The sequence below is a fragment of the Larus michahellis genome, chromosome 3 (assembly GCF_964199755.1).
Source record: "Larus michahellis chromosome 3, bLarMic1.1, whole genome shotgun sequence".
NCBI lineage: Eukaryota > Metazoa > Chordata > Aves > Charadriiformes > Laridae > Larus > Larus michahellis.
Window position 1 is genome coordinate 110,853,439 of NC_133898.1, and position 24,978 is coordinate 110,878,416.

The window sequence follows — 24,978 nt, forward strand, 5'->3', positions numbered from 1 at the left end:
TTAATCCCATGCCTCATTTATAGATCTGTTTAAGCAATTGCTTAACTGAGACATAAGTGAGGTGTATATGTATGTACAGTATAATATTTTCACTCAGGGTGGCAAAGTTAAATTCATGCATGCAAATTTTTATGAAGGATTTAATGAAAACTCTGATAAAAGACTTTCTGGCCTTTGAGTCCTTGGTTTTGTAAATTTAGTGTAATAGTAAAAACCTAGTATTTATGCACTGAATGATTTAATTTCTTATAATTTGGAAGTATTAATAGAGTATTCAATAACTAAGTCAATGCTAATTGCATCACAGAAACTCTTCAGCATATTAATAACCCTGTGTATTCTTTCATCTGTCTTTCATAGATGAAAATGGCAAATAAATGCTGTTCTCCCTCAGACCAGGTAAGACTTCCATTATATTATCCAATTTTTTACATTCTTGTCATTAAGTTGCAAAATTTGTAGAGCTTACGTACTCACATTTAGTCAGTTTTAAAATTCTAAACCCAAGTTTTCTATGGTTTAAAATTATGAAATTACTGACTTAATACTGCAGATTCTTACAAATCCACAGTAATGAGTAGAATCCTCCACTGTAGACCTAAAAAGTGGATTGGATGGAGCCATGAAATAAATGAGAAGGGGACAGTGGAACTCACAGCCAGGTCTTGGAAAGCACAGTACATGTTTGCATGCAATATTGCACCAGTGAGTCTGACAAGTTAACTCTGTATTTACATCACATATGGTGCACAGATAGCCAAGGAATGTATTACAAATCCAAACTGTTTTGTGTGTGTGATGCTGTGCAGACTATGTTTGCTATGACTGTTTGGGACTTTTGGAGCTCAAGAGCCTGAGATATTTCTTCTGCTCCAACTAGACAAATGTCCTAAAGATCCAGAAGAATTTACTGCATTGGAAAGTATTCTTACTTCTTGTAGTATTGCAAAGAGTTTTTTCATTTACTTGGTAAAATATAATAGCAGCATTTTCCAGGCTAATTCTGTAATTCTGGGAAGTACTTTGAAGCTTGTATTATAGAACTAATGAGTTTCATTTACGTGTGCTTTCATTTCATCAATCTGGCATTGAATCATTACTCAGGAACAAAGAGCCCAGTCCCTGCTGTTTCCAAAAATGCTGGGTTTGTAGATTATAAAAGTGAAAATTAGGCAAGGTGTCTTATATACTGTTTTACTGCAGAAATTTATTATGGAATTTTATTACAGAAGTCTGAGTCAAAAAAATCTTCATATAGGGATTAAATAAATATTTATTAGTTTGACAACTTGTGTATTCTTTCATATATCACCATTTCGTCATCTTATTTGTAAAATCTGCTTGGACATTTATAGACTCTACTAGAAGTTATTAAAAATACTTAACCATTGACATTTTCTTACACAGGAAACTGTTTTCTTATATTTGGGTCAGTACTTTGGAGGCAAAAAAAAAAAAACAAACCTCAAAAGCCACTATTGACTTCTGTGTGTAATAGATAATCAAGTTACCCCCAAAGCCAAAACAAATACCTATTCTGTGTAAGAAGGAGGCATTTAAATACTCTCTCTGCCATGGCTTTTAATTATTAATGAAACTGATATGAAAAACAGGTGACTATAAATGCCATGGGAAAAGGTATTGAATTTGGGTATCTTTTGTGGGATGAACTCTCTACTACAAGTACTTTTATAAGTATTCAAAGTTTATTCATATCAGTTTGGGCATACATAATGGGTTTAGTTGAAAAAAGGAAGACATATTCTTCCTCAATTTTTACAAAGTATTGGGGACAGTCATACAACCTATCACTAAATATGTAATTTTATTTACTAAATAAATGGACTAGTCTCCATAAATTGCATAGACAGTCAGTGCAGCAAATTATTCTGTTACAGAGAGTTGTTCAAATGTGGGACTTGATATTCATGCTTTAAATCATCCTTCTTAGGAGCCCCTTTTTCTGTCTTGACTATACTGAGGTCCTAAGAAGAGTAGCCTCTTAGTGCATCAGCTAAAGCAGGTGCCTAAAGTTAGGCAGTACAAGTCTATCCCATTTTTCCCATTCCAAATATGAAAGAAGGGAAGATACAAATAGGACCCTAATTTCAGGATTTTAGAACGTAAGATGGGACTGACAGCAACAAACATTTGATTGTTCTCTGCAAAAAAAGTGAGAAAAAATTAAGTTTATTATGAATTTGGGCAGATCAAGTAAATAAAACTAGCCAATATAAAAATATTAAAGGAGCAAATGTTAAAAATTCAGACTTTAACATGTCCTGAGAAAATCTGCTTTAAAAGCAACCAAAATGTGAATCTCTCATATATATATATATATATATGTATCACAAAGGAATAAAATAAAACTTGTCCGTGATAACTGAAAGCAGAAGAGGAGTTGATCTGCCCTAGATTAATGGAGCCTGTTAATGTCAGTTACATAATGTTTGTACAAACCTGAATAGCTCTTAATGCAGTCGATTTAAAATCTAGAGAAAGGATAAGCTTAAGAGATTGAAGGTCACTTGAAGAGCTGCCTTGGAGTAAAATTGGTGATAGCTGCAAATTTGTCTTGACTTTTGAGTATAGACATTCCTGAAGAATTAAACAGGTCCTTAGAGTTTCATTATTGTGTCGCCTGCGGTGAGTTTTCTTCATTATCATTAGAGTTCAACCTAATCTTTCATAAAGGGACGAGGTTGGATCAGGAGAGTTTTCATTCAGATTCTGTTTTTCATAGGTCATTAACAAACTGGGATTCAGGGTCAGGAACGTAAACAGTGACTTTGCTAAATCTCGCTTTCTTCCTTGTCTTTCATGTTGCCCCTGACTGGTTTTACTGGAGACTGAATCTCCAGAACCTGATGCATCCCTGAGCACATAACTCAAGAAGATTGGAAAGTGAAAGGACTAAGATATTGGTTCCCAGGTCTAAACCAGCTGTATTTATGGATCTCTTTGCCAAAAGAAGTCAAACAAAGAGTTTGGACTCGCCCTGTCTCTATGGTCCAAAGTTAGAGGTAGTAAGAAAGGTAGTAGTAGTTGTAATTATTATGAATATATTTGTGCTGTTAAAATAAGCAGTACAAGGTCATGAAGCTAATTCATGTGGTCTGGCTACCTCCACACTTTTAAATTCTCTTCTCCCACCAAAGCAGGGTTTCTCCATTTAAACTGCCTGTTGGAAATTATTCCCGCCAATGCTTAAATCCCAGACCATCCTTGGGAATTGTTTGGAGAGTTCTGGTTGTCCCAGGGCATGTCATACTAGTTAGGCCATGTCAAGAACTACAAGGATTTAACAAATACACAGGGATTACATGAATTTGAAAGGTATTAAATAAGTACCACTGCTGAAGCTCTGGCTCTTAAGTGTATATATAACTTGTGTAGATGACAAAGCACACAGCATCTACGCACTGGATACTTTTACAGCATGTTAGTGCTCCACAAGGAGAGAGGGGAATTGAGCCAGGTTGTGCATTATTTTATTGAGTGTGGAGCATGTTTACAGCCACCATTCTCCAGATATTGTAACTTTTGATTCTCCTTGATATAATTTACTGCAGCGCTCTAGGGACTTGAAAACACTTGATTCTGTGTTATCAGTAGGCAGTTAGATTTGGGACTCAGTTTTCAAGAAAGCACACGCTGCTGGATTGCTCTATATTTTTTATGAAACAGTAAATTTGGCAATTCTCTCTCTGCACAGAAAAACTACTTGCAAGGTTTTTGATTTTGTTTGCTGTGTGGCTTTTTTAGGGTTTTAAGACTAATACGATCATTTTCTGTTCTCCACTAAAACAATAGAGTTTCTTCTCAGTAGAAAGAGGAAAATATTGATCAGATATTAAATAAGACTATTTATATTTTTTCTTGTGATGCTGTAAAACACATTTGCACTACTTCCAATGATGTATCTTCCCTTCTTTGTTTTGATTTTTGCAATGACCTCTTCATCGACCTCCAAAGGAAATCATACAGAAGGTGAAATCTGGAGGCAATGATTGTAAAAGCGTAGCACGTGATAGTAGCAGGAAGACCAGGACACAGATCAAGATGCAACCACCAAGGGATAGATAGGTAACATAAAATTACCCTCTAAGTGCATTAATAGCACGAAGACAAAGTTTGTCATCTGCTCAGCATATCAGACGTCAGCCTTCACTGAAAAGATCATCTGCAAAAGATGGTTGTTGCAAGTAATACTATCAAAAAACAATAAAATCTCAGATTACAATACAAGGGGAAGTTTTGGCGGTGTGTATGCTTTTAATGCCCGGTGACATTTGAAAAACTGGTCAAAATAATCTCAGAGCTATTATCAAGATATTTCAGGGAATTTGTGTCTGCTAGGTGACACATCAAAAGATTAGGAAAGGGCAAACATCATGGCTGTTAATGGAAAAAGAAAGAAGTTGGAAATTAGAGACTAGTCAATTTGACTTCAATCTCCAGAAAGACGTTTTAAATAAATAAACAAAATATTTGTATGCAGCTGCAAGACAGCAGATGAATGTCTGCCCTGAAGGATTTGTCAAGAATAAATAGTGACAACCAATCTAATTTCTTCCTGTGATAGTATAACACATCTTGTGGATGGGTGACAGGCGGTTGCTGCAACATTTCTTGATTCCAGTAAGGTTTATGACATTTCTTGACATTACAGTATTTTAAACAAGTATTATCCAGATTTGGTTGTACAGACTTTGTTGAATAATCCAATAATAGGCATAAATGGTTCGCTTTCAAAAGTGACATATTGACTAGAAGTCCTGAAAAGGTCTGTCCTGGATCCAGTTCCCTTGAATACTCCCTTTATGGTGTGTTAGCAAAAGCAAGTTTACTAGTTTTGCAGACATGAAGCTTTAAAATGCAGCGTTAGACATAAGAATGATCTTGGCATATTGAAGAATGAGTCTGAGAAACAGGGTGGAAGCCAATTAAGGTACAACACATAGGCAAGAATAATCAAGTATATGTGAGAGGCTGTGGGGAATAACTGGAGTTGTTGTTACTGGAAAATACTTGAAAAGTATCTAGGGATGTAAATTATTTTAGGAAGTTTGTTCCATTGTCCGTCGCTTTGCTAGGCCTCAGGGAGACCATCCCAGATGCCTCTGTCTGCAGAAGCCAGTCAGATAGAGATAGTAAGAAAACCAATAGGTTTATTGTTAAGATTTATTATTATAGTTTATTATTACATCAACCTGTGGTAATCAGGTACAGGGCTGATCAACAGAGACACCGAAAAGCCCCATTCATATGCTTTATCTTATATTCCTTTTTTCCCCCATTTTTGCCTCTCCCAAATAAGGAATGCACACACATTTTACTCCTTCTCCATTGGCCCTTACTTTTTCTGATTTTTACATGCTTATTTGGTTATTTCAGCCTTTATCTATGATACCACCACCACTGCCTGTAAGTCAGCACCCCCTTTTCATTATCTTTTGGCGTTCTTCACTCATTCTTCACTTTCTTTTCGTGTATTTCACCTGCTAGTTTATCCCGTTATTGTTTTATTAGTAGCACTGCACACTTGAGTTGGCCGGTCAGCTTCTCCCTTTGCATTGTATGCAATGTCCAGCAGTTTCTCACGTTGTTACTTTGTCAGTTTAACATCATGCCAGGGCTGGCCATTTACCAGCATGCCATAACAACCATGTCTCCTTTGTGGCTTTTGAGAAAGAGGAGTCAAGCGTTGTGGGCTGTACCTAAGTGAGTTACTGCGAGACATGCTAAGTGTTCCTTTTGCTGAAAGGCCTTGGCAAGAGTACTGCAGCTGATCTTGTGCACTATGTTTCCTAAAAGATATTGACCAGGGGTTTTCCATGGCCTCCGTGGATACGTTGAAAGAAAGACAGAGAGGGAGATATGAAAGAAATATTCAGGAGTGATAACTTTGTGCTCAGAGAATAATATGTGAAAAGAAGCAAGGAAAGATGCCACACAACCTACATATTCTTGTTCATGGCTTTTTGCTCCATGTATGAACTGAATAAGCTTTTTTTACTCTAAGGTCAAAATCATTTGAGACTGTAATGGCTAGGGCCAAAAAAGTCTTAAATTGTGATTACAGCAAGAGCAATTCATGTTTGACATGAGGAATAGACTTTCTCATCACTAGTAAATATAATAAAGTGCTAGAATAGATTCTTGAGAGAAATTATGAAGTGTCCATTACTGGAGATTGTTAAGACGTTAAGGAAGCATTTTTAGAAACAAAATAAGTATCAAGGATACTGCATTTTGGAGAGGGCAATGTACTACATTTCTCAGAAGCCTCTTTTCCACTCTGTTTTTTGACAATTATATGATCCTAATTCTAAATAAGGAACTTTTCAAATATGGAGGCTTTTCCTATTGTTCCTCATAGCAGAACTGCTGCCCCAGGTATGCCACGAACATGTTTGCTTGGCTTCATCTTTCAGAATAAAAGAAACCCTGCACATACTCTTGTAAGATCATTTTCTGTCTTGGTTTTTTTTTTTCATTCTCTGAGAAACAGAGAAAAATGTTTTAAAAATATATCACGTAGCAATAAAATTACTTTCTCCTAATTGTTAGTCTGGAAAAGTTAGATTCTTGCAGACAAATTACACCTGTAGAAAGAGAGCATGACTAAATTCCTTTCAGCATAAAAAGAGACCATGTAGAGATAGAATTGAGATCTTCCTTAGTAATTGTTTTAACTTTTTTGATATGGGGGGTCAATTATGTAATTCCTAATGAAACTCTCTTGGTCTGTGTCAGACATTTTTTCTGAGACCTCAGGTCTTCCACTGAAAAAACTTACTCTACTGGAAGAAGTGCCACTTTAAAGCACTTACTTAAACTTTTTAACCTCTAGTCAGTTAGCTAATACGTAGTGCCTCTGTGATGTAAATAACTATTACTACTATACAAGCAAACTGGAAAAAAAAGAAAAAGTCAAGAGATTTTCCAAAACAAATCTATACATAATAGAATTCTGAAAACTGTGGTTGCATTTCCTAACATATTTCTCGAAATCTCGCTATGCTTTATAAAACAAATACATTCACAGTATGTTCATAGTATTTCTATGTCCCATTTTTTTGTGTTAATGAAATAGTTGATATTAGATAAGTCTTTGAAGTTGTAAGACTTCAAAACATTGAATTCTAGAAACTGTATAGAATGTCAGACAAAGGAAACCTATTCCTATTTAAGGAAAGCTTTACGAAAGAGTACATTTAAGTAATGTTTCTTACCCTAATATGTTGGCCTCATCTTCCAGCAGTCAGCTGGGTCTATGGTGTCTCTGGCAGAGAGTGGCACAAGGCAATTCTGTCTTTGGTGAAAAATCATGGTCTCTGATTAAGCTGTCTTCCTAAGCTTCCCTTAGCTGTTAGAATATTAAAAATATATATATAAATAACTCTTCTTTATTCTCCATTTCTTTGCATATTTCTGATTTGTGGATTGCGAGAAAGATTTTAGAGCGTATAATTTTCTGCACAGGCATCTGCTCTTCACAGCTTTTAGAACCCATTGCTTTTCCATTCGATATTACAGAATTGTGATTTCATTGGATTACTACTACGAGATCAGTCCTTCTTCAGGATTATTCTCCAATAAAAATTATGTTAACACATTTTTAAGCAGAATTATCATGTTATTGATTGGGGCATAACATGTAGGAGGAAGCTGAGACTGAATTTTCAGATTGAGTTTTCTTCTTTGAGGACTCTTTTGCAACAGCTATAGCAAACAGCTATAGTTTGAAAGGCCTTCTTTTTTAATTTTCCTAAACTGCAGAAAAAAACAATTTGAGGCTTTATTTGGTGAGGAGGAGAATAGCTTGTTAGGTGTATTTTGCTACTGCTGTTTAAATATTGCAAAATAATTAAGTAGACATACAAGACAAAAAAATGGTGAAGAGCCTGAGTTTTCCGATTTTATTTAGTTCCTGCTGCACAAATAATGATACTGATTTAGTATAATATAAGAATGTATAACCAGTAAGGCAACTTACTGTCTTCAAGAGTGAGTTTTGCGTTCTGTATCCTAACTTGAACAAGAAGGCTATTATAAGAAAAGGTGAGTGATATCAGCCCTCATTTTCCCAGACTCCTTGTTATAACAAGCAAAGAAGAGAAACAAGTATCGCTACCTAAAGGACAAGCAATCCAAATTTTGCACAGGCGGCCAATTCCTGGGAAGGTGCATGAATTCAGATACATACCTGTCTTCATATTTAGTGCTAACTAACCCTTTGGGTTAGTACAGACGTGTTGCTATTTGTGCCATTCAAACTGTGCCCAGCTTGGACTTATAAATTTCATTCTTGAGCTGAAGCACTTAAAACACTCAAGTGTGATAATTTCTAAGGTTCATCTGTAGTTTAATCTCTAAAACATTATGTTTTGAAGGGTAGCCATTTGGACATAAATGAATGCAATTGATGTAATGCATCAAAACTTCTAGCATTCCAATTTTTCAATTTGTTTGTTTTGTTGTTTTGTTTTGGTTTTTTTTAGTTAATCATAATGTATGTGAAAATACTGCACTTTTTCCCCCCAAAATCTGTACTTTTCAAAACATGCAGTCTAGCGCTTGCTTTAGAAAAGACAAAAAAAAGTACTTAAGCTACTTCAAGACGTACTTCTCTTTGCTTTCTTAATTTTCTATTGTTCCATTGTGCTTCATGGTACAACACTGGTTCTTAACTTGCAGGCTAAGCTGGTGTCTGTTGTAGATTCTTATCCCACTTTAATTACATAAGTGTACCCATCTGTTCTGACATTTCATACATCAGAGATCTACTTGATTTTCTTTCTTCATTTCCCTCTGGAGTGTTTTGCGTCATTTACTTTTCATAACTATTTAACTAAAAGTACTATATACAAAATATACTGGTTGCCTTATTAAATATAGCACATTAAGTTTCCAGTCATTGCAGCATCTAGATGCTTTATTGCTGTAGGAAAATAATAAGTGCAAATAAGATCTTTCATTTATCTGCTGTGATTGGATTACATATTGTTAGTGACTTGTTTTATCTTCTCATAATGAGTGCCATCGCTCATTTTGTTCCTACAGGAACTTTTGGAAACTGTATTAAACGTGTTAGAAACTTAATAATACATCGATGATGTATGGGTAATTTTCCACGCAGTTTCAGATAGCAGTCTCAAATTGATTATGCAGTATGGGAATAAAGTGGTGAAAGCAATGCTAAGAATGGGACAGTTTGTAGTGTAATGCATTATGAGCACTCCTTAAAATTTCAAATGGCAGGTTTCAATCCAAATAACAACAGTTTTTATCCCCGGATTAATATTTCCATGCACATACTGAGACCAAATTAAAATCTCAGTAGCCTACTTACGAACCACAAACAGCTTGTTATTGAGTACCAACACTTTGTTGCTTTTGTTCCATACAGACTTTTGTTGAACTCAATAATTATTCTTTCTCCATTTCTATGGACTAAATGACCATCAAATAAACCACTCAATAAGAAAGATGTGTGGAAAGAAAGTAAAAAATATATTAGATTTTTTTAATATCTCTATAAAAATATGCATAATTTTATTATTTTTTCAATATATGCATAAGTTAATCAAACACTGATTCTGATAAAGGAAATTCTGCTATTTTCCTTCTTTACCTTTTTAAGGACTTTGTGTGTTTATAGGCAAGTAGACATTTCTTTTCTTTACATTTTTTCCTCACAAATATTTTTTCATTCGATTTCCTCTCTTTATGTACTTGTATGGTGTCCTTCCTTTTGTTCTTTTCATTTTAATTTCATATTTTTTCCTGTATTTTTGATCTTAGCAAATTGATTCATTTCTCCTCGTAAATGTATTTTGCTTTGTCTTTTCTTCTTTCTCTTTCATAGTCATTAGTACTTACTTTTTAGCTTGCTGTCCTGTTCTCCCCACCCATGCAAATGGCAGTAATGCAGCTCTGAGCCCACTGGGCTCACCACTTAACTTCCAATAAAAATCCTTCTTCCCCTACCTAGCCTGACTATTGCTTCTTCTCCAAGAAAGTATCTCATTCAGTCTTTCATATTTGGTGGAGCAATCCGTATTTAAATCAACTCAACCCTTGCTTTTCTCCTAGATATACAAAAATTCTAAAACAAACGAACAAACAAAAAGCTTGTGTGTCTTCTAGCTGTTCTATATTTCTTTTCTTAATTGTATGTACATACAGAGACTTCAGTCAGTATTCTGCAGAGGTACTCTTCTCCAAATTTTAAATTGATCTACAAATGTGCTACTGGAATTTTTTCACACCTTCACTTAAAAAAAAATGGAACAACTTGATGTAGGCATTCATTTTATAGGTGTCTTTTAGAAAGTTCAGGAAATGCTGCAGCATTTTGTGTCCTAGCATCTTTAATAGTTAGGTAAGTGTTTCATGGTGCTAATACACAGACCATAATCTTGGGATTTTAAAAACTTTTGGAAGGGTATTTACTTCATGGGTTTTCTTAAATGGCATTGAACTATTATATACCAGCTAGTTTTTCCAGATAAGTTTTTATTTTCTTTTGTAAGATGTAAATCAGCAGACCATTTTTTCTTATTTCTAATATGAGGTATATAACTGGTTCCTTATTCCACAAATTATGTTGACAATGCAAAGCTAAGTAATGGATTTAAAGAAAATGAAAATTGAAAAACTTTTTATGAGTTTCTGATATCTTTTGGGAATTGTAGTCAAATTTAGAAACAAAAAAAGGTCTTTATATTTGTTAATGGTTCTAAGACTTTCTCTTTGTTTCGATGATCTATTATTTGGAGTTTTGTCTGATTGAAGTTATTTTTTCCCGTTAGTCATTTAAATCACGCACAGTAATAGTGCAATGTATTCAAAATGTAGCTGAAGTATTGCTGTGCGGTGTTGTGTAGACTTTGATGAAGTGGAATGAACAGGTGACTTTATCACAATCCATATAGATCAAGAGGGATATTACAATGTTGTAATAATTCAGTGTGTAGAAAGACCATTCCTTCAAAATCTATTCTTTTTTTGTCTGAGGTTGAAAGAGATTACAGCATACAGAACAGTTTAAGATTGAGTTTATGGCTGTTAATAATTGTAAAAATATATTTGCCGTGTGGAGAAGAGTATACTTCAAACCAAATTTCTTGATTCTGGTCTACCACAGGTAGACTGGTCACAGTATGGTGCGACTGCAATAAAAATAGTAATAATAGAGTTTCATTTCAGTAAAACACTTAGAACACATGCCCAAAAAATGTCTGCAGCTAATTAAAAAATGCAGTCTTCTGTTTGTAACTAGATACATACTCAAGAGTATTATCCAAAACATTAAGTGCTACATTAAATTGAGGCTATAAAATTTGGAGCTCCTATCACATCTTGCAGCCATAGATAAGAATACAACAGTGATAGGGCCTTCACATGAATTCACAAAATACATAAAGGAAATTCTTTCCATTTCATAGACGGAAAACTTTGACATAAAGCACATTTTCATTGAAAAAAGAAAAAAAAACATTTTACTTCAGTGAGAAAAATTCAGTGCCCACTTTCTAAATTTAGAATTTTATTCAAAGAAAGTTGCTTATTTATTCAAAGGTAGTAGCTTAAAGGAGAGAAGTGAATGGAGGCAAGTCCATTCTCGGAGCAGCAGACAAACCTCCCCCTTATCCACCCCGCCTTCCCAAGTACCTCTCTGCAACAGTTATGAGCCTCTGGATGTGGAATACCAGTCAATGGATGATGTGGATGACAGTCCATCTTCACCAGAGGTGTTGCCAAGGTCAGAAAGGCCTACCCCCCATATCACGACCACCTCCACGAGGGAAAAAGATAGGTTATAGTTGTAGGCTACTCCCTTCTGAGGGGAAAATAGGTTCCAATATGCCAGACAGACCCTCTTCTTAGGGAAGTCTGCTACCTGCCTGGGGCCAGGGTTAAGGACATCACTAGGAAAGTTCCTAGCCTGTTACGGCCCTCAGACTATTACCCATTACTGCTCTTCCATGTGGGTGGCAATGAAGCAGCAATGCGTAGTCCAAAGGCAATGAAAAGAGACTTCAAGACTTTGGGGCAGTTGGTAAGGGAATCTAGAGCACGGGTTATTTTTTCCTCTCTCCTTCCAGTTGTGGGCAACGACATCGGAAGAAACAGGTGGGCCCAGTCTATCATTATATGGCTCCATGGCTGGTGTCATCAACACAATTTTGGGTTTTTTGATAATGGGATGGCCTACACAGCACCAGGCTTGCTGGCATCAGGTGGGGTTCATCTTTCTGAAAGGGGGAAGAGAGACTGATCACACGCTAGCAGGGCTCACTGGCAGAGCTTTAAACTAGACTTGAAGTGGGAGAGGGATAATATCAGGCTTGCCCATGACAAGCTGTGGGATGTCACACCAAGGTTAGAGGAACGGGGTGCTAGCGAGGGCCCTCAGCATGTTGCTCTGAGACATTCTGGCAGCCCGCCTGAAGTCTTACAGAGATGACCCAGGGGCTCCTTAGGTAATAGGAGCCAAAAGGGATACACCAGTGACATACTTCAAAGGAATTTAGGGAGCTTCCTCTAAGGTGACACACTGACAGCCCAGCTGAAGTGCCTCTGCATCGATGCACACAGCATGAGCAGCAAACAAGAGGAATTTGAAGCCACCGTGCTGCAGCAACCTGGTTGCCATTTCTGAAACTTGGTGGGACAAATCCCATGACTGGAGTGCAGCTATCAATAGCTACAGGCTGTTCAGAAGAGCGATGAAGGACAGGCGGAACCTTTGCCCTCTGCATTAAGAAATGGCTAGTGTGTGAAGAGCTGTCTCTGAATAGCCACGAGCAGGTTGAAAGCCTATGGGTAAGAGTAAGAGAACAAGGCAACAAAGGGGACATTGTGGTTGGTGTCTACTACAAGCCACATGATCAGGGGGAGCCTATTGACAAAGCCTTCTTCCTCCAGCTACAGGAGTCATTGCACTCGCAGGCTCTCATCCTGCTGGGGGACTTCAGCAACCTGAACATATGCTGGAAAAGTAGCACAGCGAGCGGTAGGCAATCCAGGAGACTCCTGGGGTGCATCAAGAATAACTTCTTAAGTCAGGGAATAGACAGCCCACCAGAAAGGATACGATACTGGACGTGATGGTCACCAACGCAAGCGAGCTAATCAGTGATGTCAAGATTGGAGGACTTAGTTTTGCCATTTGACATTGTGGATAATTCCAAAATTATTTGGTAGGTGCTGCTGTAAGGATAAACCTGCTGTAAGGATAAAGTGATGATAATGGTGATAAAAGAAGAACATAATAGATAGTTACATCCTTTCCTTATCAATTTAATTTAATCAATTACTAAGTAAACTGCTTTTTAGTAAAGATTTTAATGCTGTTACAGTTCAATAGATGGTGTCCATTTGCAAGTCAGCAAACGTGACTTTATGAATGTAAAGGAGAATATTGTATTGTTTGTGCCCTGTGATTTGGACAGTATTCTTTTTGTCTGTATTATTTGATATTATATTACCATGCTGATAAACTCAATGTATAGTGTAGTTTCTAGTAGATTATCAACGTAACTATAGTATATTTTGATAAAATAATGACGTGTCTGAATATCCTGTTTCTAAACCTTTGCTGACTACTATAGAAACAGTGTTTTGGGGAGAGTTATTAAATTTACAGAATAGCAAATTGAGAACTGGAGGTCCTACTGTATTTATTGTGCTGTTTCTTAGATCTCCTTGAAATGTTAATGCTGGAGCTTGGTAGAAGAGTACAGAGAAGGACTGTCTGTCTCAACATATTGATTTATTATTTATTTCTGAATAAATTTGTTGGTAAGAGACATAATTGATACATTAAATAACAAAGTTAGAAAACAACGTGTGAGATTTTCATGATATAAGAGCATGAACATGCATCTAAACTACCAATCTTTCCACCTTTCTGCTCTGTTGGTAATAATGACAGGTACGCACACTGAGCTTTCAATAGAAAAGCATTCCTGAGATCATCACGTTTTTCCCAATTCTGTCTGTAGAACAAGTGCTGAAGTTTTCATGCAATTTAATGAAATTTTCAGGCTGTTTCCACTGACTTCCAGCAAAGTTGTGTGGGCTCAGTGTATTCACAAGTGTTATGATATTTCTGTCCCTGTGTAACTCCTCAATGTTTTCCTTAATTGAAAATGAACAAGCCTGTCAGCAACAGCTGTATATTCTGATTGGTAGATCCCTCTAGATTTGAGTACCTGTTGCAAGGGCAGTATGTTCCTCCCAATGTATGTAAAATGAAGCCTAAAATGTTTTCATTTGTTATTTTTGGTGGATAACTACAATCACCATATTCCGCTACCACACTATGGGATTATTCCTTTATAAATTTGCGTTTACCTCAAAAAGGAAGCATGCAGTTTTACTTCTTAGTTTTATTTTTTCTTTAAATTATTTTACCTGAAACATAAAGGCATGTACTGTTAGAGCAAATAACAACTGAATTTGACACCTAAATCATCATGAGATAAAGTGTATATAAAAAAGTATATAAACTCTGAAAGACAATCAGTGTGACAAAGACAGTTTGTTAACAGTAGCAAACATGACTATATAGAAGCTGTTTGATTTCAGATAAATCTAGTGATTTGTTCAGGTGTATTTCTTTAGAGGTTCATGCAGAAATGTCAGTATGTCCATGTTTTGACTGTAATATAGAAAGTGTAGGATCACGTTTTTATAAACTGATGGCTGAACTATTTCAGTACATCTAGATTTTCTGCTGGCTCAAGTGACAGTCTGCTGAGACATATATAGGTGGCTTTTTAAATGGTGATTATTTCAGACAAGATTCAGACAACCTGTACTGTAAGTTTAAGTCTCTTCGAGGACTTCTGACACAGTGGCATGATACCATATACTTCAAGAGCACGGGAGTGGTGGGAAGGCAAATGTGAAGAAGCAGATGATGCATCCACTTCTAATAGGACCACTCTTCCTTGTGAAAATACTTGACCTATTCAGATATGTCTTATGCTTCACTGAAGAACAGAGCTTTAATTTTCAATTATTTTCTTTTACAGGTTATACATATGGGATGGGTAAATGAGAGACTTGAAGGAACTGATTCATCTCAGCTCTACAAATTCAAGTTTCTGGCACTGAAGGGTTCATCCTTCTACATTTTCAGCACTCCACCGGTAAAAAAAATAATATTTTTGTAACGGTTTCATTGTAAATGGAAACCTGTTTGTTATGTCTGGGTTTGTTTTTCCTTACTAAGTGATATTGTCAGCTGAGATTTCAAAAGAAGTTAAAGCCATAGATGCCACTGAATTTCGATAAGCTTTAGATATTTAACCTCTTTCAAGGTCCTCTGAAAATCTTACCGTACCTGGATAGTTCAAAGAATTCCAAATAGGGATTAGGATTTTACTTTTTAAAGTTGTCCAGTTCAAATTTTTCTCTGGTTTGTTGGGCCAAATATTTCTTACCTTGTTTATTCTAAGGTATTTGGCAGATGTAATGAGCTGGTAGTTACTCTGTTTTTTTAAAGACAAGATACATCATGAAATACACCATCCATAGTATTAGTAGATACTTGCGAATTTTGCACACAGGCAAGGGATTGAACTGTTACAGAGAATCCAATGCTAAGAATACAGTTTGAACAAATGACACCATCTTGCTTTGATAATTTACGTAGGTAGTAACGAGAATTCTGTTTTACAACAGATGACTTATCTAATACGTCTCTAAAGAAAACCCTAATAAAAATTAATTTAAAAGAATGAAACAGAAATGAGCTGTAGATTTCTAAACTTTTTAAAAGTGACCCGTATCACATGGTATTGTTTTATCCTTTCTTCGTTTTTTCTCCAGAGAGCCTTTGCTTTAGACAAATCAAAAAGAATAAAATGCGGAATTAGAATGCAATTTCAATTCACTCAAAGCGTCCTTGTCTCCCAATTTCTTCAGCTGATCCAAAGAAAATTTGATCCTTTACATGTCTACCATCTGCATTACCTTTGGGAAGTTCATACTCTTCAAACCTCATTTATGAACCGCAGTGAGAAGCAATCAGTAACATTTTTCTCTCTCTAGATTGAAATTCTAAATACAATGCTTCCTATTAACTTCAGACACTTTTAAATGGCCAATGTATTCTCTTTAAAATGAGACAATGCATCTGTGAAAAGCTGGGTTTTTTTCCCCTGTAAAAAATTATTTGCCTATATGTTGAGTCAAGGAACTAAAATTTGATTTAATTACTACAATCCAATTAAAATGCAAAAACAATACAAAAATATTAAACAAATAAATAACACATCACATGAATGCTTTTCCTTTATAAATTTTATTTATTGTTTTCAGACCTGTTCTTGAAGAAACTTTTTTGATATAATTAAAACTATCCATCTACTTGATATAATTGGTGATAAACTACTTCATTTATCACGTTCAGCACTCTACTAAGAACAGACAAGTGAGGATGAATGTTTGGTAGTATTCGTACCATGTTACTCGTCAGTATCTACTGTGCTCTACTGTGTTTCTGCACAATTTTTTTGTAGAAAAAGTGCCTTTTCGAAACAATGAACAAAGGGGACCCCTTTGGTGAGTCTGTTATGTCATCCCGGTACTCAGATACAGCAGTAAGTGGGACAGGGCCTATAAATCATAAAACCTGTTGACTAGTTTTCTTGCTATTTAATCATTACACAGAGGTTTTCTGTCAGGGGAAAAAAAATAAAACAGGAAATCGACAGTTTCCAACAACCACCCACCTGGAGAATTCAAATGTGTATCTAAAGCCACACCTGGAAGCTGATTATCAGTGTCCTGAGGGCAGTTCATGCCCGACTGCCCCTGACCTCTCTTTCCCTGGAGCTCCCCCCACCCTTCCCACAACCCAGGACCCCATTGCAGCATCCATTGTCAGCCTCTACCCCAGCAATACAGCAGGACCAGTCTGTAGCTCCCCAGAGCCCTGTCCTGGCCAGCCATGGACCCCAACGAGCCAAGACCACCCACAGGCCCATGTTCAGGCCCAGCCTCAGCCCGTCCCTGTCCTTGGGGAGGTGCCTGGTGCCCAGAGCTGGGGCTGCCCCCAGTCCCCATGGCTGCCCTGCCCCCAGCTGGGGCATGTACTGGGCCTGGCTGGGATGGAGGTGACTTTTTTATAGCAGCTCATATGGCAGTGAATTTCTTATTTGTGACTAAAACAGTGCTAACACACCAGTGTTTTGGGTGATGCTGAGCACTGCTTGCACAGCCTTTCTCTTGTTTCTCACACTGCTCACCCAGCAAGTAGGCTGAGGGTGGACAAGAGTCTGGGAGGGGAACGCGGCCAGGACAGATAGGCTGACGCAGATAGGCCCAAAAGGATATTACGTAACAAAGAACATCATGCTTAGCAATAAAAAGCAGGGATTTGGTCTTCAAAAGCAGCCATTGCCTGGAGACTGGCTGGGCATCGGTCTGCGTGGGGCAGGCAGGATGCGATCAACCTTTGCATCTCTAGGTTTTTTTCCTCTTTCCATCACTTATTAAACTGTCTACCTTCACCCATGAGTCTTCTTGATTTTGCTTTTCCTGTTCTTTTCCTCCATCCCACTGTGGGGATATGGGGAGTTAGCGAGCACCTGTGTGGGCACTTAGCTGTCGGACTGGGTCAACCCACTACAGGGCGATGGGATGGGCCCTGGCTGGCGAGGACCCTGCCCTGCCAGACCCCAGAGGAGCTCCCATGGCACCCAGGGAGCCACCAACCCACACTGTGGCCTGGTACTGGTTCTGTGTCGCATGTTGCAGCTCTGTAGCTGGAAACACAGGTCCCCACACAAAGCCATGCATATAGCTGTTTCACTGTTTTTAGAGATATTTAATTGTACTGCTCTTACCATTACTCCTGCTTACTTCTTTCTACTATGTTAAGTGAAGCATTAAAAAATCAATTGTTCTTTCACAAAAATGCAGATGTTTTAACTTGCTTGATCTTTAGAAGATGTTTAACATGTTTTATTTCAGAGATGTTTCTCTGATGTTATTGCCATTTGTATACTGAATCAATGTAGTGCGTCTATGTACCAATGCAGTGTGCACAGAGTAGATGACCTACAAGTCATACAGTTATATTTAGTTGTAATCACCTTACCCATAACTTTAAAACTGCTTGTAAAAGGATCTGGTACAATTTCTACTCTTTTTCTATTTCATTGTGTGTAAAAGATGATATGAATGTAAATACAGCTGCTAAGTTTCGTAAGAATGGAAAACATAGTTACCCATGGGCAAAAATAAAGAAAATTGTGGAAAAAATGTGGATATTATAATATGAAAGAAATTACTATGGTAAGTAATGTTCTATTTATACTCCATTTCAACAATATCTCAGATGGTGTTTCCAAAAATGTAGAAGCTTCACCATAGAAGTAAATATCAAGAGAGGTGTGATTAACAGAGAATGGTCTTTCTGCATCCCTGAAGTAGCTTATCTGACTGTATTTAAGAAATTTACAGATTTCATTTACAGATGGATATATTGGAATTGTGACACATGTGAAAAACCATAGAACAAATAGAAATTATTCTTGTCACTGTTAATATACAAGCAGTATTTTATTACATTCTAAAAGCATCTAATAAACTTCTGTCAATTTTCAGATCTTTAAAAGGTTCTGAATTCATATCCTAGGAGAAATTGGGGAGACAGTATTCACAATTGTCATTCAAAACTAAACCATTTTTTATGTCATTGAAAATTTCCAGAAAAATGAAGTGTTTTATTTTTATGGAACACGGGCTGTAGGTATGGCAGGATTGTACTGTTTGATTTTTTTATGTCTTCCTCGTAGTTCAATATGGTTCTTAGTTTCAAGTCTTCCAGTAGCCATATCTTTGGAGCTGTTGTGTTACCCTTAATTACAAAAATGTCTTTTTCAACCTGATTAAATAAATAGCACTGATGTGCTTTACATGAAGGCAGCTAGGCAATCACTGCATGTGCTCTTTATCATTTTAAGAAAAGGAATAAATACAAGAATAATATGAAAGTCATAGAAATAGTTCCATCTTTGAAAAACCCTACAGAGAACATAAGCTTGCATAGCGTAATTGGCACATGAGCAAGTGCTTTGAATGTTAGAGAATACTGCTAGGTAACTTCCAAATACTTGTATTTGTAGTTTACTTTATATATATTATCAGTGTAGCATATTAGGAAAGAAGTGATAATGAGTTGGAGGGCATAGACTTGGCCACAAATGCTTTTGGTGAATTTTCTAACTCTACACACAAGCCTTTATTTATTTTGTTCACGTATTTGCTAGGATCTGACATGGGACATGGATTAGTGATGGTTTTGTCAGTGTTAGGTTGATGGTTGGACTCAGTGACCTGAAAGGTCCTTTCCAACCTGGAAAATTCTATGATTCTACATGTTTGTGTCAAAATGAGTTTAACTTTACTGTTTTCTTTCTATTTTAAATCATAACTTTTTAAAGAGAAATCGATGATTAACACACATATCTAACGCTAAGTATATTTGGAATATGAGCCTGAACTGATGCTGAGATCGCTTGGTCTGGCTACGTAAAACTAGATTTTACTAGTTTATTTATTTTCGTAAAGCCACTTTAATGCCAATTGTTAAAACATGAGATAATTAGGAGAAACTGACACTGAGGAAAAAGTACTTCTACAACACTTAGCACTTTCCTAACTGTACATACTTATTTCAGTCTCTCATTATGGACTTAAAATTGTAACTTCAGGTTCCTATTTTTCTATCTTTGTTCATTTTTATTATCTCTGTGATCTGCTCAATGTTATTGGGGAGTATATGAATGTGTTATTTTACAATCTTTATGAAAGGATTAATATAGCCAAATACCTACAAACCTAAGTATTGAATACAATGCACATAATGCATTGAGTTAGCTAAGGAGTTGGTCTTCCAATAATAATAACATTCAGCTCCTGTTGGTCACAAATTCATATATTAGACAAACAAGAATTAAAGTGGAAGCTCAGTGGATGCTAACTGGTACTTTCATGTATCTTGACACTATTTTTGACACCTTGTCAGAACTGAATTCATATGAATGAAAGTACGTCTCCTTAGGTGACCCATTCTAAATATACCTTTTTTGAAACATTTTGTCAAATGCTTTACTAAAAAATAATTATTTTGTCATGCAAAAATAATCTCAACAAATTGCAATGTAAAGAATACCTACAGGAACAATTCCAAGGGGGGATAATGAGAAAAACTTTTTTATTGCCTAAGGAGTATATTTCAGTATCTCATTTATCTTAGTTACCTATGATTAAATGATTGTGTTAAATGTGTGATGATGGATAAGCCTGCCATAAACCGAAACATCCTCTAAAGCAAATGAAGGATATTGCGCTTTTTGTGAACTTTTGGGATTCTTTCCAGCTTTTCTTTTGACGAGAAGTATGTGATCATTTGTGACTTTTTTTTTTTTCAAAAGCAATGCAGTCTATAACAGTAACATTTTAAACTTAAGACATACTATGGTAGTTTTGAGAAAACTGTAAATAATGTCAGCTGCCTGTTTGGTTACCAGTATCCCTTTGTAGTATGTTTGTTTCCCCTCCTCCTTAAAATCCCTCTCAACATGTCATTCGTGTTCTCCTGATGACCTTGCACACTGTGGTATTCAGTCTGTTTCACTCTTGGCTTTATGGTAGCCTGTCTCTGACATACACAGTAAAAGAAAATCTTGGCTTATATAGGTGCTGACAGTTACCATCATCACTGGCTATCTCCGCTGAAAACCTCGTAAGAGGTTACAGAGAGTCCAAGGATAAAAGAGAAGCACAAGATAATGGGCAGAAGGCTGAAGTACTCAGAGTGAATTTAATGGCACAGCAGTGTCACTATTGTCCAGAGTAGTATTGTTAATAGGAGCAAAGAACCCCAACAGTTTAAATTAATCTTCAGGAATCAAAACAAATGAAAAGAGCAAATGAAAGTTTAGTCACGTCTCAACAGCTTTTAGGTTACAGCCTACGTCACTAAAATCAGTTTCATAAACGGCAGGTTAAGTCGGTGCTTATGCTTTTATATCTTGTCTAGCCACTAACAGGAATGAAGGATTCTCCTGCTTTTAACAGAGATTGAAAAGAATCTTTCCCTTCGAGAAATTCAAGACCAAATAATGACCTAACCACCATTCTAGGCTGTAAACCTATTTTGCAAGAAGCATGAAGATCCCTTTTGAGGATCAACAGTAATGGCCCAAAATCTGTATTATTTAATTATTTTCTTTTCAAAACCGCCACCAAAAGTAAAAAATATTTCCCTGTAAATAAGATTAAGCAAAGACCTGCTGTACTTGCTCTATGTGAGCATGTTTAAATGTATAATATTGCTTTATGAATCAGCTTTATAATTCCTCACTTTCAGTTATTTCTAAATTTGTGTTATTGCCTACTTGTAGCAATAATTACAAAGCAAAACTCAAATAAAATATTGAATGAACCTTACTAGAAGCAAAAAGTAATAGAAATCTAAAAATCAGAAATGTATGACTAAAAATTGTAACATTTTATTAAGTGATGGGAGGACAAGTATAATATCTAAAATTGCTTTAAATTAATTTTCTAAACCAGCTAACATTAGATTTAAATTTGACAATGTTCCTTTAAAGCAGCACCAAGTACTTTTAAAGTTAGCTATAAGCAATGTTTTGACCTTTAATTTATGATGAGAAATCGCTCATAATAAAACAGAAGGAGAAAGTATATAACATGCTTTTACATATTCTACTGCATGCATTGTGTTCAGGTGATGTTTTTTATTTGATTGTTAAAATATAAAACCTTTCAAATGGAGACCCCTAGAATATGAATCCCTTTATATCCTGAAAAGATGTGGTGATACATCTGTCTCTTCTAGTGATGTTCAGTCCCATTTGCAATAGGGGATGCATCTCATCTAAATTTAGTCATCTTGAAGGTAAAGATCTAATCTGAAGTTAAAGATCTAATCTAAAGTTAAAGAAATGGGGAGAAAGCACTGCCTTTTTTCTTTTTTTTTCTTCTTTCACAATATGTTGAAATTAAGATCAGATTATTAAGAATTAGATTGGGTTGTTAAGGTTAGATGCTTCTGATGGCTAAATTTAGATGGGATGCTTTCCACATTAAGAAGAAAGAATCCAGGTGAATTCTGAAACACTGCTTTGGAACACACAGCTGTGAGGTCTACTCAGTAATCACGTTCATTAGTTTCAACTGGAGTGGACATAAGAGCATATAAGATTAGAAAGAATCGAACACCAAGTTCACATTACTCCTCCAACAGCACTCTGAAATAACATTTAATAGTCAGCAGAAGTCACATCAGTCTGCTCCTAAGTGTTGTACTGGTTTGGATCGTCACCATTTAGTTACCATTTTACCTAATGGTTTAGAATTTATGAAGACCTGGAAATTCAATTGAAAAATAAATTTTAAAAAATCGTGTTGATCTTCGTGCAAAACATCAGTAACAAGATTGGTTGTTATAGGTGAACTGTGTGCTACTGTGGTGAATACAGAGAAAAAGAATCTGTTATTGAATGTCATAGGTTTTTTGTAGTTAAGTTTCATCCACAGAAGCCAGATGTTTTACAGCGAAATTTTGCTTTACCTGAAGTATTTAATTTAATTGTTCTGCTTTCGTTCTTTTGGGAGGGAGGCGGCAACACGACAAAGTTGCAATTTACGGTATCCAATTTGCTATTAGAGTCACCAAAACACTTATTTCCACGTGCTAAAAGCCTCAGATTTACAATTTAGTCAAATTCTTCATATATCTATGCAAGTATTCCTGTGCATTCACCAAGAGCTAGGATTTTGCTCTAAAATATGTAAGAAAAATAATGTGTATTCCCCTTGTATTTTTCTTATGTATAGGTTCTTTTTTTTTTTTTTGAACTACATAGGCTAAGCACTGTTTTTAAAAGAAAAGAGATTATCACATTATATCATGAACTAGAATTTAGGCAAAAACTTTGAATATCATTCTGTCAGATTTCAACAGATTGTCATGTCAACAAGATTAAGTAACGAAATCAAAAGAAAACAAAAAATATGTCTTTTCATATTTATTATTAAGCACCTTCTTAATTTCAAATATTGCAGTCACATAATCCTTTTCAGTTTTTAGTATAAATGTTAAGATATTGGTACCCTAGTGTATGTAAACTCAAACCTGAAAAAAGGAACACATCTTTGTCTGTTGATTGTAAGATTATTTTTTTTTTTAATTGAGACATAAAGCTGAATGACTCTGGGTTTGAGACTCTGGGTTCTCTGTGTTAGCATATTGGAAAATAAATATGCTGATGTAACTCACCACAGAGATTACAAAGAGGTTTCCATCATAGTGTAGTAATAATGGGGGAAAAAAATCAGTGAAATTATTTAATACCTTTTTATTATAATAAGACTCCTGTAGGTGGTGTTTCTTTAAGAATTGAATGCTGTTTGTCAGTCTTTTCTAAATGCTTCTAAACGCTGGATATTAAATGTAGTAATGCGCCTTTATTCCAGTAGAATAATGATGGGTGAAATCTTTTTAGTTTTTTTCATCTGCACATGATTTTAGAGTAAAGAATGTATTGTTAATATTTTCTTTTGATGTTATAGGTAAGCACACTAGACTGGGTACGAGCTGAAAAAATCTATAACCTCTGTGAGGTTCTATTTAAAATTCACAAGGTAGGTTTCCTAATGATTACAATGATATTATGCAGTAAAGAAAGCTTGCTATTGCCTGTTAATGATAAACTCAAATTAATCTAAACTAGGATTAGCTAACATTCAAATGGTTCCTCTGTTAAAAAAACTATTTATAATTGCTAGTGCATTAGCTGTGCAAGTCTAAGGGAATATGGCAAATGGATTAAACTCCAAGTGAACAAGTTAGTAACATGCTGCCACATTAAAGAAAATGTTTGATACTAGAGCTGGTTGTATGAAGTACAGGTGAGATGCAGCTGAGCATAATGAAGCTGGATATTGCTTTTTTTCTTAGTGGTTCAGATTTTTAAGTGAATGGGATGAAGAATGCTTTTGGTGTAATTCTTGATCTGTATAAAGATACTTTTATTTAATTTCAGTTATGAGAAGTATAAAATTATGTCCTTTTTAGATCATCTGAATTTGCAAATATTGTAGTAGGCATTTGTGTACCATAGAATTCTTCATTTTTTTCCACCACCTAGAGACAGTGCCATGTTTTCTGTTTAGCTTGTCCCAAGCAAGAATTTGGGCAAAACCTTATCAGACTGTTTAAATAATTGATTTACAGAAGACATTTTCAAATAAGTTGCATCAAACAGATTAATTTGGTTCTCTACCAGCTAATCAAAAACTGCTTTGCAGGTGAGGTAAGGCTAGATGAGAGCCTACTTGGCCAAGAGCAGAAAAACAAACATATTATCAAGAAAAACAAAACAAAAAGATAAGTCTTTTCAGATAAAATGCCAGTTCACTGAAAATATTAAAAATCAGCTTTAGTTCTCCCCAGTTGCTGTCCTTCTCTCTGCTGTTCCCCCTTTGACCATGTACTAGTGTTACAGAGAAGGAAGGTTTTTGCTCTGTTACCTATACAGATCCTGATTTAGCATTGCACCAAAGGAGAACTGCTTAAGTTTTTTGGGTTTGGTTTGGTTTGGGTTGGGTTTTTTTTTCAGATGCAGTGCAGTTATTCAGGACAATTATCAGAAGGAAAAGTGAAAAAGAAAAAAATAATTACAGACCTGACAATAACACTCCATTCTCCTTTACTGCCCTGTTTAGCATAGAGGGCATTTCTGCTTAGCGCTAAATGACCAAATTCTTCAAAGAATGGGGTGGCAGGGAGTTTCCATGTCTTGATTGCTCAAACTACTTGTCCCAAAGTGACTTTCAACAGCATGTTCCTACACCAATTTTGTTAACTGTGATTTAAAAAAAAAAAAAAAAAAAAAAGAAAGAAATTGAAAATAT

At 35.8% G+C, this 24,978-nt stretch overlaps 1 protein-coding gene across 1 annotated transcript in view; it reads left to right on the forward strand.

The window, feature by feature from the left end:
• Window positions 1–24,978, forward strand: part of SNTG2 (syntrophin gamma 2) — a 277,315-nt gene that overhangs the window by 219,122 nt on the left and 33,215 nt on the right. The window contains exons 11-13 of the mRNA XM_074581725.1: window positions 361–399; window positions 15,054–15,170; window positions 23,635–23,706. Of these exons, the coding sequence (XP_074437826.1) occupies window positions 361–399; window positions 15,054–15,170; window positions 23,635–23,706 (228 nt within the window). The remainder of the gene's footprint in view (window positions 1–360; window positions 400–15,053; window positions 15,171–23,634; window positions 23,707–24,978) is intronic.